Below are 20,138 nucleotides of genomic sequence, written 5' to 3' on the forward strand. Positions count from 1 at the left end.
ACTAGTTCATTTACAGGTCACATATAAGTAGTTATTTTGGAAAAAGTTCAAACATCTGTACTTCTGTCCTCCTATCCACCAATCCAAAGAGAACAGAGAATGATTTGGTAAATTTTAAAAACTATACTGTGGTGTTCTAGAAACTTGAATTGTGAAGTTCAAGGAGTTATTTCCAGAAGGAAGATAAACCTATGCTATTGGTATAGAAACTTGACTACAAATTCTCGTATGTCACCCAATGGCTGAGTAGCTTTGGAAGGTATGATTAAGCTGATGAGTCTCCTAGAGTTGAATTCTCTAGGAATTCAACATTAATTGAATTCCTATTATTTCAAGTTCAGACTTCAAATGCAAATTTTAGTTTTAGTCTGTTTTCAAAATAACTAACACAGAAGAACTATTCCCACATGATATAGGAAAAAGATGTGAGAATTAGGTTTCTCAGATTAGAGCAAATATGTTGGAGACAGGAAATGCAAAGAAACGAACAGACTAAGTCCATGGACTCCAAAAGCCCCTGGAAGATATCTGAGGGACAGAGGCATTGTTGTAGAGGGCGCAACATAAGCACCTAACTCCAACATGCATCTGACTTGGTCTAGGAAAAAGATACCTTACCTTCACATTTAAGGCCTTGACGCACCAACCCCCACAGCATTTCTCCACAGTGATCACAGAAAGCCGGAGCTCTGTATGAATGAACAAAGAGAGCGTGGGGACGGATCTGAAAGTCTTCAAAAGTGGCAGAAGCTGTAAAATTAGTAATATTGAAAAATAAGTTGAATGCATTCCCTAACTTGTAGGTAACTAATATACAGGATAATTAATATGCAAGCATGGCTGTAACTCTTATGTAAAATTAGATAAGATGCTAGACTGTTTGACTTTTATCAATTAGACTGCATTCTTTCCAACCATAGCTTTAGAAATGGTGACATAGCAACCTTCTCTCTTCTGCTGTTCCTGCTTCTGGTTTCAGGCCACTCTGAAAATAGTCAAAACGCTGGAAGAAAGCATGAATGAAAGGGTAATTCAAACTAATTTATAAATATCTGAGTTAATTAAAAGTATTTGTGATATTTCTCTTCTTAAATAAGCCAAAAAAGGCATTCAGAAATATTAATGAGAAGAAAAATTAATTGAATTGAATTTATAGACAGGTAAGATGGTTATTATTCTTAGATCTGTCCATGAAGAGGTACAACAGAAAGGCAAAGCCCAACAGAGAAACAAGAAATCTGAGCCTCTTCCACTTAGGGAGATAGAGCTGTTTGGACTCTTAAGCAATATAATCAAGTAGCCTCTTCACCAATCTGCCAAACAGGATTTAATGCACACAAACTGGCAAATTCCAGTCACTCTTTTAGAAATATATTTTAGCAAATCATAGACATGTCATTGTTATTGAATATTGCCAATTATTATATATGGTACTTATGCAGAGTATTGAAATTTGTTATTTTTTTTAATTTTACTTTTTCACATGATACTTCTTTTATAAAAATAGTTAATGCTTTTGGACCTCCCTGGTGGTGCAGGCAGGTGAGCGCTGCACTACGAAGCTGTCCGCAGCTTCTGCAGTGCCGGTTCAATCCCCATTGACTTCAGAGCAACCCACATGGCAAGCAGACCTCTCCTGTCTCGCCTGCTGCTCCCCTCAGCAGTGTGTTTCGTCAGTCTGCCTGTTCTGTTCCCTGCTCTGTCTCTGGTGAATCCTCTCATCCTCCCGCACATCTGGCCTGTATCCCAGTTCTTGTATAAATAAATCTTTTTAAAAAATAGTTAATACCTTTCTGTTGTTGTTCAAATAAAAAACCAGAAAGGTGTAGAGAATAGAAAGTAAAAGACTAGCCTTTTCCCAAAATACTAAGGGGTAAACTCATTTGTACACCTAGCCTGATGCTTAGTGCCAACCTGTGAGTGAGAAGCACTGAATGAAGCCATTACCTGAGGGATATCTCACCTATTTATCCTGAGTCTCAGTCAGTTTCTCAAGCATGAAAAGGTTTGACTGATAGTGACTTCTCAAGGCTCTTAAAGTTTTAACTTCCATTAATGCTAGAACAAAACTATGTACACTTGAAATCACAAGATTTTATTCAAATAGAATTTGGGGAAAAATTTAAGCCTTAAACATATACTAATATATTCTGTCTCTCTGTCTCTTACTTGTTTGTCTTCTTACCTTATTTTTCAACATATATTTGTTAAGCACTTTCAATACTGTCATTGGCACAGTGTCAGGGATAAAGATGTCCAGATAAATAAAAGTTTTACAGACCCCACCAGAGTAGCAGAAAAGATTAAAACAATGAATCAAAACATCCCACAATAGCTATAAATGACTTCTAAACTTTAAAGATATGAAATTCAGCCCAAGTTTCATAGATACTAACAGAACTAAGACTACAACCCATAAGTATTTTGGTACCCAAGCCAATGCCTCTTTCATCATGTGACTATATATTTTCTTGTCCCTAACGCTGTACCAAAGGTTATAGCCAATAGTTCCATGATGTGGAATATAAACGTTTGTAGTTTTCCAGTTGGTGCCTTGGATAGCAGGCTATGGGCTAACAAGTCACTCACCAAATAAATGTGTTATAAAGTATTTTACTATCTCAAGTATGCAAAATTGTAATTGAATGAATGATGAAAATTTAGGCAATTGATTTCTGTTAGACAGGCATAGAAAGTTATGAGTATGGCTTTGAAGTTAACATATCCCTTAGAGCAAGAGATAATTAAAAAAAATTATGAAAGTAAATTATTTCTTGGGCCCCCTCTGGTGGCACAGCAGTTGAGCACTGGGCTGCAAAGCTGCCTGCAGCCTTTGCAGCACCAGTTAGATCCTGGGCCACTGGCGAGGGTCCCACATGGCGTGGAGACCTCTCCTGCCACACCCGTTGATCTCCTCAGCAGTGTATTTCATCAGTCTGCCTGTTCTGTTCCCTGCTCTGGCTCTGGTGAATTTTCTCACCCTCTCCCGCTTCTGACTGTACCCAGTGCTTGTATTAAAAAAAAGAAAGTAAATTATTTCTACTGGAAAGAATATTATTAATGGTTCACAGGTCATATAACTGAGCCATAATAGGAGGTTAAAATTATTAATGAGTTGCTTTTTTCTTAAACCTTGAAAGTACTTGATCTCAAATTAATGTTTTGTTATTGAAAATCACTTACCAAGTGAACTACCATACTATAGTCACACAGTTGGAAAGAGAAAGAAAATAATAACAAGAATAACTAATATCTATTGAGCTCTAACTATAGACAGGACACTATGCTAAGAGATTTAAGGGTGGAAAGAAGGAATAGATCAAAGAGCTGCAGCCAAATAACCATGCATAAGCATCACCTATATGGAGCTCAGAGTAAGGTACAACTCCTTATAAGAAGGATTTCAATTGAACTAAGTTCGGGTAATTACATATTATGTTTCATACCTCAAGATTCACAATATTGTGGTTAATGCTTAATCTGAGCAGATCAGTAAAAAGGTGTTTGGATTGGTTTGGGTTCACATTGCAAGTATGCAATTGAGACTCTCCTCGAAGGAAAATAATTTTTATTGGTGAACTGCATTGCTTAGGCCCCAGGCCCTCCATTTCTCATGGGCATGGTGATGTCAGCATGTTGAAAAATAGTAGTTCTGCTATATATCTTTAATGTTCATTTATGATCTCACTTTGAGAAAAACTGTGACTATAAGAAATGTTATAGTGTCATCTTTTTCCATTAGATTGTTCTTAATCCTTAATAAACATGAGGAGATTCACAGTCAAGAGAAACTGAATACGGGAAATATCAGAAATGCTACCCTGAACCTGATATCTTAGGGTTCGCTGTGAGAGGCATAGCATTCTGACAGATGTATTTCAAGTATGTGTGGTTCTTTCTGCACTTCTGCTGATAGCCCGGACAGCCTAGTTGCTACACCTTCCAGATTGCAACCTGGCCAAAAGCGGACTCAGAAGAGCCACTGTTTCTCTTCTTATTACCTCCTCCTGGATTCTCTTGTTGGAATGAAATAGTCTCACATTGTGATTATGCTGATTGCTTAACTGTACAGTGCTCATGGAACTCATTTTCATTGGGTTATCTTGACCAAGGCAGTGGATAGAGTGTATATCTCTGTAAAATTTTTAAAATTGCCTTGTCCTTCTCACAGTTGATACTTTCAGATAAAAGTTCATGGTCAAGCTTGGAATCAGTACAGAAAAATTATGATTTCACATCTTATGTGGATGAATAACATCTTTACCACCAAGAGGAGACATTTAAGTTTAAGCTGTGAAGGAAGAGGTTATGTCTGGAGCTAACACCATAGCCAGGCAAAAAATTACTTCACTGGTCAAACAACGGAGTGCTGCTGATATTATTTCACTTTTACAGACCCTTGAAATTCCCCTGGGCCCAGCTGCTTACTATAGTCAATAATCTCCCTATTTTAATGTCAGCCATTATGCAGTCTTAATTCCCCTTTGCCATGTAATCTTATATTTTTTAAAGAATACCTGGGATTTGTCTTAGGCAGTCATAGTAATACAAGCAGTTGTGGAAAACACGGCCATGAAGGAAGGAGTTTATCTAACAGTTCCCTTAAAAGAGAAGGCATATGTAGTTTCTATCTGAGGAAGTACTAGGCAGTGGGTAGAAGGGAGAAATATGGGTAAGAGTATTTATGGAGGTATAGGGTTGCTTTATCTGAATGATTTCATTGGGCTCTTGGGTGCAGGGGCTGACCCTGGATGAGACATGGCTCTAGGGTCATCAATGCAGAGTGACTGTTGCGTAGAGTTTGAGAGCCTAATAATGGTGAGGTTGGGAATCTGGAAATGTTGGTTTACATGAGAATCCTGGGAAGAGCAGTCCCTCAAGACAGCAAGGTGTCAAGATGTCAAAGCATTAAGAAACAGAAAATTAAAGACACGGTTAATATACACATCTGAGATTTCAGGACTCAGGAAATTGGTATTTTTGCAGACCAATATTTTGCTTACCACATATCATTCATATTTGTTATGCTATTTTTTAATACTCATATTTGCAATCATTCTGTTTTTTTAATAGTAAACATTTTAGCAGGATTTTTATACCCAATCTGAAATATCAGATTGGATAGCTTTTGGTAGCTTTTCCCCAATTCTTGAATTTTGTAATTATTGAATACATACAGAAAACTGTGTGACAGTGAATATGTACTGATAATGAACAACAGAATAGTGAGCCCCTTGGTACTCACCATAGACCAAGCAATAGGAAGTGAACTCATCCATGAGTATCTCCTCCATTTTGCATCAGTCTGTTCCACCCTGTAGGAAACCTTGGTATTTGAACTTCATGTTACAAAAATTAAATGGTTTTTTGGTGTGTTATATTTATTAACATCTTTGAGTTCTCTATGACTGGAAAGAGGAACTACCATGCCCAGAGCTAGACTTCAAAAAGAGAGTCAACAGTGTGCTTGGGAATGGGCATTTCTAACACAAATGGACCATCCCAGAACACAAAGCACAATCATACCCTGTAACTCACACCAAGCTAATATTTCCCCTGCTCTAAATGAACCCAGGACAAGGTGGCAAACAACTAAGGACAACAATCATGGTCCATGGCCCACTGGGATTATTCAAACTGGTCAATAACAAGCTAAGCCCTGCACTGCTATTAGCCTGTCCCCAGGGGAAAATAAATAAACAAATAAAGCCTCTCCTCTGGAAAAAAAGATAAGGTTTGGTTACCAACCACTTACATTTTTTTTAAAAAAAGATTCACTTATGTATGCATACAAGAACGGGGTTACAGACCAGAGGTGCAGGCGGTGAGAGGATCCACCAGAGACAGAGTGGAGAACAGAACAGGCAGATTAACTGAAATATACTGCTGAGGGGAGCAGCAGGCAAGTCAGGAGAGGTCTGCTACACCATGTGGATTGCTCCTTGGCTGGGGATCAAACTTGTGCTGCAGTGGCTGAGGTTAGCTTCACAGGTTGCGACTTAACCCCTTGCGCCCCCAGGGAGACCCCATCAACCACTTAATTTTGTCGTGTACTCAAATGTGTCTCATTTTGGGAATGCTAAATGCTCTTCAAAGTTGGGCTCTCATATTCACAGACAAAATTTGTTTCTTAAAACTTCAAAGAAAATACAGAAAATGCATTGTTCCAACCATTAACTCCGAGGTATCCCACTAAGAAAGCCACCCATCAGCACCAAAAATCTATGACAATACTATGACAGCAATTAGTTGAATAATTACTGTAGTTTTGAAATTAAGAACCATTAGAATTTGACAATATTAATACCAAGTTGCAGTCATATATTTTTTTAATTAATTAGGGAGAGTTTAAACAACTTAACTGAAGATTTTTCAATGACCATGGCTCCCCTCCCCAATTTATGTCAGGCAAGTTTATTTTTTCACTTTTTGAAAGGGATTAACATTCATAAGCAGCTAGCACTCTTGACTTATGTTTAAATGCCATTTTCTAAAGTTCAATTTTAATATTCTCCTGTTAATTTTAGAATAATTAAATACATTTTTTTAAAATAAAACTACCAAGTGTGGTGAGGTTTTACATCTATTTGAAATCAAAGCACAACATCCATTCATTATGAATTTACCTATTCTGCACCCTGGGGGAAATCAGCATTAGTTGAGTATATGCATGCCATCTCGCCTAATCACAAAATTGCACTTCAGAGATAATCACTTAGCACAGGAAAACAAAGTGAATGCTGTAATTCTGTTTCACTTAAGTTTTGGAATCAAAATGGACAAATAAGAATGGGAACACTAAAGTCTACAGATCTCTAGGAAGGAACAATGTGCTATCTGTCAGTCAGCCATAATCAGTCGACCTAAATGAAAACCACATGATGGGGCTAAAAACTAAACACAATCGCCCCCTTATGCTAGTATTTGTGTCTCTTTGATTTGCTCTATTCGCAATCTATTGTTATACTTCAGTGTGCAAGAGAAGAGAAAATGACATGCTTTCTTAGTCACTGAGCATTTTAAACAGGTAATTGAGTCCAAAACGCTAAGATAATCAGTAGTTCTTTTAAAGTTCATTATAAATTGTTGCACAAAGTGGAATAAACTGGTTAGCAGCACAGAAGAAATGAGTCTTCCAAAACAAAATAAATAATCTCTGGAGGTCAAGATTATTTGCATAATAAAATAAAATTATTGTCAGATCTTCCAAGATTTTCAGTAACATTTTTTACTGGTAAATTGGGATCTTGGAGAAGCATTAACTCTTTCTGGCATTAACAAATTGGGACAGATAAAAGAGGAGGAAATCTTTAATTACACTGCAAGCATCATCTCATATACTTTTTCATAATCTCCGAAGTAGATATCATTACCTCATTTTACAGAGGAGAAAACTGACTCTCAGAAAAAATAAGGATCTGCCCCAGGTAACATAAGATCTTGATTCATAAAGTCTTGACACTTTAACCATACAAAATCTTACAAAGACTCTAAATCAAATTATTATATTTTTCTGACCATTAAAACATGGTTTACAACAGTAATTTTATTTTATGAATCACTTTTAAAGATTTTAAATATCTTCAATTAAAGATAACATCACCACTGTAAGATATATTCTTATTTCAGAGATGCAAAAATATTGGAGGAGAAAATAATTCATGATATGAAGATCAAATTAATTCATGATAAAAAATTCCTCTAGTATTATGCTTTCTTCAAGGACTCCATTTTTAAAAATCCTCTCCCATCCCCAAACAAATTGGAGCTAGGTTTAAAACAATAAATGGAAGTCAGGAAAGATGACAACAGAGTGAAGACACTGGGCTTGCCTCCTTCACATATTCATAACCAAATCACAACAAAACTGGTAACAACACTTGAAAGATAAATTGATAATTATCATACATATTAGGAGCAACAGTTCTTTGAAAGGAGCAGGAGTAACTGATGAAAGTGTGTTTAAAGCAATATGAGGGCAGTACAAACCATGAGAGGGAGTTTGATATATGGAGCACCTCTGCTACTAAGTCAAGGACAAACACCCACATCAGACACTTTAGTAACAAGGCACTATACTAGAGAAAGAAATTCAAAGAGTTGGCATGTAGGACAGAGACTACACCACTAACTTTAGCGTTGGCTCCTACATTAGAACAACTACAATCCCAGCTGGTGGGGGAAAGTCAGGTTGAATCACCTGTCTCCTCAAAGAAAGGCTATTATTTGCAGTCTGAAGCTGTGATATGTAAAATATCTGCCTTATTCCCATCCAGTGCCAAAACCAAGAGAACAAATGAATGCTCTAAATAACCAGATCTTAAGTCCAGGAGCAAAGTCACCAAGATTACTTTTCCTACCTGATAATCAAAAAGAATAATTCCTGGCTTGTGGCCTTGTCTCAACTACAATCCTCACCTAGTAGAGTACAATGATAGTTAACATACATACAGTCTGGAGGCTAAGACTGGGCACAAAATTGTCAGAGACATATTGGCTGAGAAGTTGGACTAGGGTAGAAAGTGAAGGAGTATATAATAAAAACTACAAGATGTTATTAAAGGGTATAAATTGTAACATAAAAATAGGGTAAGACATTCCATACTCATGGTTGGGAAGACTCAACATAGTAAAAATTGATCTTCTATGAAAAGTGATTTATAAATTTAATGCAAATCCCCACTGAAATTCCAACAATATTCTTCAAAGCAACTGAAGAAAAAATATTAAAGTTATTATGGGCTATAAAAGGCATCAAATAGCAAAAGTAACCCTTAGAAAACATGAGAGAAATGGAGATATCAAGTTACCAGACTTTATAATACAATATAGACAACAGTAACTAAAAATGATGTAGTACTGCAATAAAATTGACACATCAATCAATGAAACAGAATGAAAATCCCAGAAATAAACCCAAGTATATATCAATACTTTATTTTTTTTAAAGATTTTATTAATTCATGCATACAAGAACCGGGGTACAGGCCAGATGTGCGGGAGGGTGAGAGGATTCACCAGAGACAGAGCCGGGAGAAGAACAAGCTGATGACCGAAATACACTGCTGAGGGGAGCAGCGGGCTCTACAGGAGAGGTGTGCTGCACCATGTGGGATTCTTGCAGGCTGGCAGGGATCAAACCCACGCTGCAGACACCACGGACAGCTTCACATCACTGGGCTCAACTGCCTGCGCCACCAGGGGAGGCCCTCAATGCTTGATTCTTGCTAAAAAAGTTAGGACCATACAATGGGGAAAGGAGAGTGGATTTAACAAATGGGTTGGGGGAAACTGGATGGCCACACGAAAGAGACTAATTCTCAAACTCCATGCACAAAAATATATCCATAATAGATCAAAGTCTTAGATATAAGACCTGCAACAATAAAATATATAAAAGAAAACACTGGTGATACATTTCATGACATCAGTGATAAAGGTGTTTTGGAAATTCAACCCCTAAGGCAAGGAGAAAATAAAAATAAACCATACAATTGAGACTACTTCAAATTAAAAAGGGCTTATCTAGCAAAGAAGATATAAGTAGGTTAATATAAGTAGGTTTAAAAGACATGCAACTGAATGGGAGAAAAACTAGCAAGGGATTTATATCCAAGATATACTAAAAAAATACTCAATTTCACAATGGAAAATAAAAGCCTAGTTTTAAAAAATAGGCAGTAGACCTAAACAGACAACTCACCAAAGAAGTCAATGAATGGGTGGAAAAATTTTCACTATCCTTTTTGATAAGAAAGATGCAGGTCAAAAACCCAATGACAGATTATCTCACATCTATGAGAATGGTACATGCTAAAAAGATCCCTAACAATAAGTGCTGAAGAAGCTGCATAGAAGAAGTATCTCTATAACATCAATGCTGGGAATGTAAACTGTTCAAGTCATTATGGAAAGCCTCTGGATTTACCTTAAAAAATGAAAAAAGGAAATTCCATATGACCCAGCAATCGCATTCTTGAGAACATTCATCTGAAGTACATGCATCCAATAACTCACAAAATTATGTTCTTTACACTGTTTATTGCAGCATTGTTTTCAATAACTATGACATGAAAACAGCCAAAGTTCCCACTGACATCGGACCGACCAAGTTGTGATATAGCCACACAATGGAATACTATTCAGCCACAAGGCAAGATGAAATGTTACTAATTACAGCAAAATGAAGAGAGTTCTAGGGAACAATGGGTCGGAAAGCTAGTCAGGATGACAAAGACAAATATTTAATGTTTACATAGCAGATGATTCAACAATGCAAAATATTTATAAAAACTAGCAGTTTTTATAATATATGAAGTGAGGCTTTGAGGTTAAGCAGGATGGGGGAGGGAGAAAGTCAAGAGGGTATAAGGGATAGTGATGGGGGGGGAAGAAAAAATGTGTAGGAAAGTAAGTGGAGAAATAGGAATCCTTGTATTAAAAAAATAAATAAAACAATGACTGGGGTTTAACTGTTTACAAAAATCAAAAGTAATTAACTACAGCCAAATGAAGCTTTTATCCACATGATAACCAGTGTTGCAACATTCAATTGGTAAATTTGCTCAGAAGTAAAACATTTGGAAGTTTTTATTTTTTTTTAAATAAGAAGTTTATTTAAACAACAAAATGCTCGACTTGAAGGGAAAACTATCTAGGATTCATTTGTTTTAGAGTAATTTATCCTACTTAAAGACAGATTGCCCTACCTGTAACAGCTACGTACAAAAAAGTTATAAACTTGTCAGTGGTTTTACAATGATAAATGAAAAACATTAAAATTCTCCAACCGAACAAGGTATGCAAGAACTTTTTATATTGTTCTTTTTTTTGTTGTTGTTGTTAAACATTGAGAGCAAAATAACTTACTGGAATATAAAGATAAGAGCTGAATGAGCATGCCACTAATGGAGAAAGGGGGTGTTTTCACAGAACCAATATTTTTTCCCCGTCCCATCTCCATTTGCTGTCGATCAAAACATACCATTGGCCATGTAGTTAAAAAAAATGCAATATGCTTGTGCACATACACAAGTTACTTTATGTACAATAAAGGAATAGGGAAGGGGAAAATGAAAGAATAGAAACTATACAGCAGTAGTCAGGATGTGGTTGAACCCAATTGCGGTTTTCTAATCGAGAATGTCTTCTTGGTCTGGAGTAACAGAGTCTGGAGTAAAGTAGCAGGTTCCCTTTTTAGTAGACACCTCCTGCCTGTTGTTGGAACACATCAATTGTATCTTCATCCTCCATTTTCAACTGCGGAGGTGTGTCTGTTTCATTGATTGGTTGCCCATCAAATCGGAATCTGATCTGCCTCATCTACAAACCCTGTTGTTCGCAATAAGCTTTCATTAGTTTACTAAGTGGTGCATGCCTCTTAATTTAAAACTGCACCACAGAACAATCCCGAACTGCCACCTTCAAATTGTTGTTGTTCTCAGTCTTGACTCCTTACTTGGGCTTTTCTTCGGCCATGGCGAGTGGCTGGAGTCTCCTCAGCTGCCGCTTCACAAAAGAGGTAACAGGTCCACACCAGACAAGACCATTTTGAAGTTTTTAAAAGCTGTTAATATTTTCTGTGAACAAATTTGTTTTTCCTTAGTCTCTGGAATATTGAAAATAACTTTTGGATACTACTGTCCCCACAAAGATGCACAAATGAATTTTAAGGTATTCTGTGGATAAGATGAAAGACGCCATAAATACTTTAGCATCCTTGCACACATCTTACATAACAGACAAACAGAAACCACTGTCTGTTACCTCCATTGTCTATTACCTGAAGGCTTTCATTTATAGTGATGACTACTCATAGATCAGTTTATTGCATGTGTAAGTATATCAAATTATTAGAAAGTTTTTCTGTTGAGTCCAAACACTCCTCTATAAGTTCCACTTGGTGGCCACACTTCTAAAACGAAGTCTTTAAAATTAAGACACTTTCATTCATTTCTTACACCAGCTCATGAATGTCAAAGCTGCCTTATCACCTTCAAGTATACAGCTAATTTATGTCATGTTTTACTTATATATCTAGAACTTATCAGGCAATATATTATACACTGGGAATAGAAAAATGACAAGGCGTAAGATCTACTGTCAATGGTTCAAAATCAAAGTAAGGTTGACACACCCTTAATAATAATACAAAACTGGAGGATGGGAAGACAAAAGAAAGGGTCACCAAGACCACGTGGCTTTGCCGGGAAAACTTCATCAAAGTTCCTTGAAGTTCAGGCTATAAGACACTGAAGAGAATTTTGAAGGGTGAAGAGTATTTTGAAAAGCAGAAAGCGGGATGCAGAAAAGAAGGACATTGTGTGTGTGTGTGTATACATACACATAAATATATATATATTATATGATAGTATGCCTATATTTTATTTAAGTAAACATAATTTATAGCTTACCATATTTCTTCATAATTATAATTATTTTATGTTCTTGACACTTCGTCATTTTTGATGTATTGGCAGGACAGTTAGCAACAGTGACTCAAAGTTGTTAATGGGGCAGATTACAACAAAGATGACAACAGATCAAGTACCCAATATTGTGACCCAAATGTGTGTGACAGTGCTTGTAACAGTAAGCCTGCACTTGTTTGTACTGTCCCTTCCCACCCTAATACATGCATACCCAGACTCTGAGGCTAGTCATTTTTCTGTTTCTCCAATAGTTCTAGTCTCTCGCAGTTACTCGTTATCAGACTGTCTTCATGCAACCAGGTTTCCTATTAACCATGCATTTCACATTTTTGTTATGCCTACAGATACCTAGAGTTGGGAAGACCCCACAGCTCTCCAGCAATAAGAACATTCTTGTAATGACATTTGCAGTAGCCTCTTTTTAGGAGGCTAATGAAAAAAAAAGATGGTATTTTTCTTTTTTTTTTTTACTCACATCAGATCAGAAAAATGCTAGTAAGGTGCAATGATGTGACTGTATCAGTCCAGAGATTATAACAATCAAGAGAAAAAACAAAATGTTATTTGATATGTTGATTAGGCATCTCAGAAAGGTCTGGGAAAATATTTTATAAATCCATGACTAGAGGCGCTTGAAAAAATGTATGGCTCAAGAAGAGTAAAAAAATAAAAAAGCTTCACAAACTAGATAGATAGCATGATATGAAGTTGGCCAAGTTAGGGAGGAAAGAGAGTGGTTTCCAGAGAAATTGATGTAAATGCTCAGATAAGCAGTTCTCAGATAAGCTCATATTCAGAAAGAGAATGCATCAACTATAGAAGGGACAGTGCAAATAAGGAAGAAGGCAAATAGCATCCCCCACTAGTGAGAAGCACCCCGACAAGGCTAAAAAAAAGATAAAGCTTAAAGTATGCTGAAACAGAACAAAAGGCATGTTAGTCTATTATATGTGGAAAGACTGAGGCAGAGATAGGCCTGGAATATAGAAAAAAAGAACTTAATGCTAACAGACAAAATGGAAAGGGCTGAACTTTTCAACGTTAAGTTTTGCTTCTATTTTTTCTAGAATGGACTATCTTCAAACTAAAATAAATAAGAGAAGGGAACAGGAAGAGCAAACATACTTGTGAAGTAAAGCCTAGGTTAGAACTAAGGTTATCTAAAGACTTCAAATGTACTGTTTTCAAAAGACCCAAACAATTATACACAAGTTCTCAAAAATTTACTTTTAATCTAAGAGCACATTTATCTTAATAGTAGTTACCAGAGAGCAAATCAAGTAAAAAGGGTCCAATTCATGATGATGGATGGAAACTAGATTTGTAAATCAATATGATGAACATAAAGTAATACACACAGATATTGATTTACAAGTCTCTATACCTCAAACCTATATAATATTACAAAACCAATATTACTTCAACTAAAAAATAAGGAAAATACTACTACATTATTCTAACAGAATTTTACTTGGCTTACTATATTCTGAATGCCTTCATTAAGAAGAATAGAGAGGGGCCTCCCTGGTGGTGCAGGCGGCTGAGCGCAACACTGTGGAGCTGTCTGCAGCCTCAGCAGTGCTGGTTCAATCCCCGCCTGCCTTGGAGCAACTCACGTGGCGAGCAGACCTCTCCTGTTTCACCCGCTGCTCCCCTCAGCGGTGCATTTCCTCAGTCTACCTGTTCTGTTCCCTGCTCTGTCTCTAGTGAATCCTCTCACCCACCCCAGCTCTTGTATAAATAAAATAAATCTTAAAAAAAAAAGAATAGAGAATATTTTGGTATGAATGGAAAACTTTAAAAGGAGAGTAATGGAGAAATTCAGACCTACTTGATATGAAAACATACTACAAAAATATTTTATTTAAAACTATATGGTGTTTGTATAAAAGATAAGTCAATAGGAGAGAATCGATAGTACAGAAATCCACCTTATGTATCAAGTATGACAGGATATCATAATGAATGTAGAAGGGTAACATTATTTAATAAATGATTAACCATCAGTAAAAATTAGCTACTAGGGTAAATATACTCTAGAAGCTTATCTTCTGTCTCATCTACATATACTATTTATGTGATATATAAAAATTATATTCAATGAGTAAATTATTAAATAAAAATACCAACCCAAATAAAATCTAAAATAAAAAAGAAGTGAATTTTTATCTAATACCTGGAGGCAAAGGAACTTCAGAAAGTAAGGAAAGTCCATAAATCTTCAATGTGATTAAAGAAATCAAATGGGAAATACTCATTAACATTAAGATAATGATGTAGTAGTCTTGCCAAAGAGTCATGTAATAGCCATAATTTATCATAGATAGTATAGGTTTCTTTATAATAATTATATATGCTAAATCATAGAAAACTAATTATGTTTAATACTTGCAGGTATTCAGACTATAATTTCAAACATTCAGGAAGAGGTCCCTACGCATTTATTAGATACCAGGTATGCAGGTGACAAGGTCTATGTTCTACTATGTAAATTAGGAAAGTTCACAGGTATTCATTCTTGTTCAGAAAGAAATAGATCCTTCTTCACCTTTTTGTTTACCTTTTTAGCTAGAAGCAAACAGAAGGACAATTGGAGTATATTCATGGCATGGCTAAAATCTTGCTCAAGAAGCAGCTTAAAATATGTTCATGAACCTAGAGAAATACAGTTAACAGCTGAGCAGTCCTTTTTCCAGCCACAACTGAGTTCTCTGGCTGCTACAACATCTGTTTGGAAGAAGGAATGCCTTCTGCCAGCAATGTGCTATTAGGATTGACAAAAACACACACAAAATGAACCTATAAAATAATTATTTCCTCCATTTCCATATTGAGAAGTCCAAAAAGAATACTCCCCTTAAATATTTTTTATCCAGTCACTGCTAATGACTGCTTCTTCGTCTTTCACACAAACCTTTCCATTTGTTTTTCATGTAGTTCCCCCTCAGGTAGTTAGCTCCTACCCATACCACAAATGAGCTCAGTAACACCTGCTCTGGGAAGCCTTTTTGATAAGTCCACACCACTTGATAAAAACTGCCCTCTTTTCTATTCTCTTAAATTCCTGGGCAAACTTGTATCATTAAATTTATTATTCTATACTGCCACCTCTTACTCCTTTATCTGTTCACACCTAATATAACAGATAGCTGGAGGATAGAGATCACACCTTCTCTGAGTTTATATGCACATATTAAGTGATCAATTAATGACCACAGTTGAACAAATAGAGCAGTGCCTTTAAAACTCATTGCTTGCCTGCAGTTCCAAGGTTCTACATATTAAATCCTAATAATCTGTAAATGTAGTATTTCAAAAGTTTAAAACCTAAGCCTATAAGAATCATAATTTTTCTAACATTTGAAAAAACATCAAGCAGTGATTTCTAGGTAAGTTTCCTGCTACTACCTTGTTCTAATGCAGTGTGGTATGGGCCGTGAAGAAAAACATGGACATACAGTCAAGCATACCTGGATTCTACCCTGGGTCATATCAAATGGGTAACCTTGAGTAAATTACCTCCCTTCTCTGACTGTCAGTGTCCCTCTCTTAAACGGGTTTAGCGAAGCTCACAGCTCTCACTTTGCTGGCTGTGAGAACACAAAGTGATCACTGTAGTCCTTGACATGCTGGTAGCAGTTATCACACAATGTCCTTAGCATAACAACTAACAATATGGGTTTCACAATCCAAAAGACCTGGGTATGAATCCCAGTTATTATTGATATTATTTATAATTATGATTATTGTCATAATCAACTCAATACTAATAGAGATAAATACTGCTTTTAAGTCTGTTACCAATCAACAGCACTGAAAACACCAAGGACTTTTAAAGCTATTATCATTTTTCTCTCTACTCCTTCATAAAGAATGTGTTTCCACTCCAGAAGAAACTGCTTTTCTATCCACTGTCTGGTTAACACTAATTAAATGGAGCTAAGTCCATAGGATTGTGTCTAGTTCCTTTTCTAAAATGAATCAATTAACAGTTGGGAATTGCAGTGGGGAAAGAAGGGTCACCATATCCTGATGTGACTGAATGACAAATGCCACAGCTGGAAAGAGATTAGAGAGCATCTCAGGTCAAGCAAGAACATAAATGGTTGCCCCATGTGTCCAACACAGAGGAAAAAGAAAATTAAGTAAAAATGTCATGGAGTCATATCGTAGCTAATGAGTGCAGGCTCTGCAGGCACCCCGAATAGAGGGAAAGAAAGGTCAAGTCTGTTTCTTAGAAAGCCCCATTGCATACAGGAGACTTTATACCTTTAAAAGGATAATGACCTCATTTACATGAGGAACACCAGCATACAAATTGCCCTTTAGAGGAGTTACAAAAGGCTGATAGACAAAGGCTAGGTACAGCATTATACTGAAATGTTCTAATAGGCAGCAGGGTTTCTGGTGACAAATAGCATCACTGTTGTCAAATACATTTACACATAGAGACACCAAGCTAAGGCTCTATACACTTTGCTTCAAATTTCTTTCAGTCTCACTGGACTTTTCATAGAAACAGATGCTTACTTTTGATTCACAAACAACAAAACCCTTAAAAAGCTGTGAAATCTGCTGGGTATTCCCACTCCAGAAGAAGCAACAGTTCAATGATGGCTGAATTCAATTCAGTGCCTGTTGACCAGGCACCTGCTGTGAGCAGGAATTGTTCTGGCTGCTGCTCAAGGGCACTGAGAGAAAGGAGCTCGCTGTCCAGGGACTCCTCATATTCTTTTTGAAGAATTAGACTGATTCGGTTGTCCACTCTGATTCATTGACATAAAAGAGTTTAAATTGAAAATTTGAGTTAATGCATTTAGTCAGGTTAATTGAGGAACACATTTATGCAGAATAAAATTTCCCTTCTTTTTGTGTACAATACTGACAAGTGCATACATCTGTAGAACCAACATGATAATGGAGATACGGAACAATTTTATCAACCTCTCCCAAATTCCCCTAAGTCCCTCTGTAGACAATTCCTTCCTATCCCTGTTCCCTGGCAACCACTGAACTGTTCTCTATCCTTTTCAAAATATGAGATAAACACAGCCTTCAAGTCTAGCTTCTTACAGCATAATGCATTTGATATTTCATCCATGTTGTGTGTGCATCTGCAGTTTATTTCTTTTTATTGCTGAGTTGTATTCCATTTAGTTGATATGCCACAGTTTGCTTAGCCACCCATCAGCTGGATTCTTTCCTAGGGCATCAGTTCATCCATTTTCTGAGCATTAGGAGCAAGGGTCATGCTGGAATTGAAAGTAGTAGAGATACAGGCAGGGTCCAGGGTCCAGGCTACAGTTAGGAGGCAGAGATAGGGTTCCTATCACTTAGAAGGTGCAGAAACTCTTTGTATTTCATTTCCCTCTTCTTTGATATGAGTATAATTAACTCAAAGGATAGTTTCATAATGATTTTAGTGAAAAAAACATTTAGTGATAATACTATGTACATGATACTATACCGGATAGTGCAAAAAATATGGCAAAATATGGTATTTTCAATATGGACATGTAAGTTTATAATAATCTTATGACTGAGCCATTGCCAAAAATTAACTCAAGAGCAATAGCAGACTTAAAAATAAAACCAAAACTATTAAACTTCTAGAAGAAAACCTCAGGGAAAATATTTATGACCCAGGTTTACACAGAGATTTCTTAGATACAACACCAAAAATAAAACTAATTTAAAAAAAGTGGTAGACTATATCAAAATAAAAACTTCTGGTCTTTGAAATATATGTTGAAAAATGAAGAGAAGAGATAACAAACTGGAGGAAATACCTGTAAAATAAATTTCTGGTAAAGGACTTGTATACAAAATATATGAAGAACTCTCAACAGCATTAAGAAAAGAACCAATTAAAATATTAGGCAAAAGGTTTGAAAGGACAGCTGGCCAAAGACAATATGGGCGGCATTCTTCAATCACAAAATCATTCTGTGTTCTAAATAACTTATAGGTACATAGCTCACTTATAGATAGGTTATATTTATTTCAGGTTCTTATATTAAAATCCATCTTTGTAACTATAGTCACAAACTTTGGTGCTCCTTAGTGACTATTTTGGAAGATCAAGGCATCATCACCAAATTTTGGAAGCATCACAAATAATTGCAGATTAGGCATTTTAATGTAAAATTAACTGTTTGGATTGACTTTAACTTCCTGTAAGGACATTAATTTTTAATTATCTAAAAGACTTTGTATGTGTATGGCAAGTAAATTATTATTCCAGCCTTGTTGACTTATTCACTCAATATACATTTTATTGTCATATAATACTATTACAGTAAGACCTACCCTTTGCATTTCTTTTATATTCCCTTCCCTCTCCCTTTTTAAATCACAATCACAATGTCATTATTATTAAAAGCAACAAGGAACTAATTTATCATATATAATTTTTGAACCAATTATCTAGTGATTTCAGGACAGCAGAGGATAAATGACACAGGAAAAGTTGTTCAAAACGACAGAGATATAAACTTTTATTTCAACCTTATGTTTCCCATTATGGGTTGTCTAAGTAAGTAATATACACACACACAGTAATAATGCTTTCCTAGTGAGATATTCCAACATTGGGATGGAGGGGAATAAAGAAATTTTCAAATTATATGCATCACTTGAAATTCTGATAAACATACATTTTTCAGTCTAGAAATAGTCTCCTATGATTATTACTCTGTGCAATGTCAGAGTGAACTTTGTCCTGGGCATGAAGATAACATGGAGGCAGAGAGGACTGTGTTGTTCAATAGAATATAATGGGTTAGTGATGTCAGTTCTGAAGCAAGAGTGCCTGGGTTTGAAATCCAGCTTCACAACTTGCTAGGTGTCTGAGCCTGGTAATGTTTACCAACGCTGTAGGTCTTAGTTACCATTAGTTACCATTTGTGTAAAATGACAGTGATAAATATAATAGTAATTCTGTCAGTACTGCTGAAGTGGTTAAAGCATTTAGACCATGCCTAGCACAGAAGCTTGTTATAATTATTGTTTGCTAATATTTAGAAATTTTCTTTTGTTTCTCTATTTTTCTCTAAAATTGCTGATAAACCATGATAAACCATGTCAGGCATTTATGGTATTCAGTAGATTATCTCTATCCTTCTCAAAGGAATAGTAATTTATTCGACAAGTATTTATTGTTGCCTAAACAAAAATTTTATTTAGCACTTATATATCTGCCAGGATTGGTGTTAATCAAACATTAGTATGAGGATGATTATTATTATTTTTATTTTATATGACTTCTCTTAAATATACTTAATGTTTTTATAATGTGAGGCCTGTACTTATCTTGGGATGGGATTAGGTTCATGTTTGTATCAAAGAACTCCCAAATAACAGTAGCATGAAACAGGATAAATAGGACAGCCCCCCTCTCTTTACCCACACTTATTGGAAATCACTGACTTCAAGGAATACTGCAGAAAATGTGTCCAGAAAAACAACAAAATATTGATTTATATCAATGAAGAAGGAAGGAGGACAGGATAGATTTAGGCAAATAGTCTCCTTTACAGTAAATGTTTTTTATATGATTTATTTCTTCTGATATCAATGACAGCAATTCTGGAGTTCAATTTTGTATCTGCTAAGTGAAGGGTACATCTAAGAAACCTGAGATATTCAAACAGGGTTAGAGTTGCCAAATTGTGCACAGGATGCACAATAAAATTGAGAGTAGGGTAT

At 36.0% G+C, this 20,138-nt stretch overlaps 1 protein-coding gene and 1 pseudogene across 3 annotated transcripts in view; both read right to left on the reverse strand.

Moving 5' to 3' along the window:
• The window catches only part of PRKD1 (protein kinase D1), a gene marked incomplete at both ends in the record, with an annotated part of 284,877 nt that overhangs the window by 77,062 nt on the left and 187,677 nt on the right, over positions 1-20,138 (reverse strand). For both annotated transcript variants that reach the window (XM_084241020.1, XM_084241019.1), the window contains one exon: positions 619-750. In XM_084241020.1, coding sequence (XP_084097146.1) covers positions 619-750 — 132 coding nt within the window. The remainder of the gene's footprint in view (positions 1-618; positions 751-20,138) is intronic.
• On the reverse strand, positions 11,197-11,478 carry LOC311175786 (small ubiquitin-related modifier 2-like; annotated as a pseudogene). The gene has a single exon. The product of its transcript is annotated as a small ubiquitin-related modifier 2-like (transcript).

This window comes from Talpa europaea, assembly GCF_964194135.1.
Source record: "Talpa europaea genome assembly, chromosome: 8".
Classification (NCBI taxonomy): Eukaryota; Metazoa; Chordata; class Mammalia; order Eulipotyphla; family Talpidae; genus Talpa; species Talpa europaea.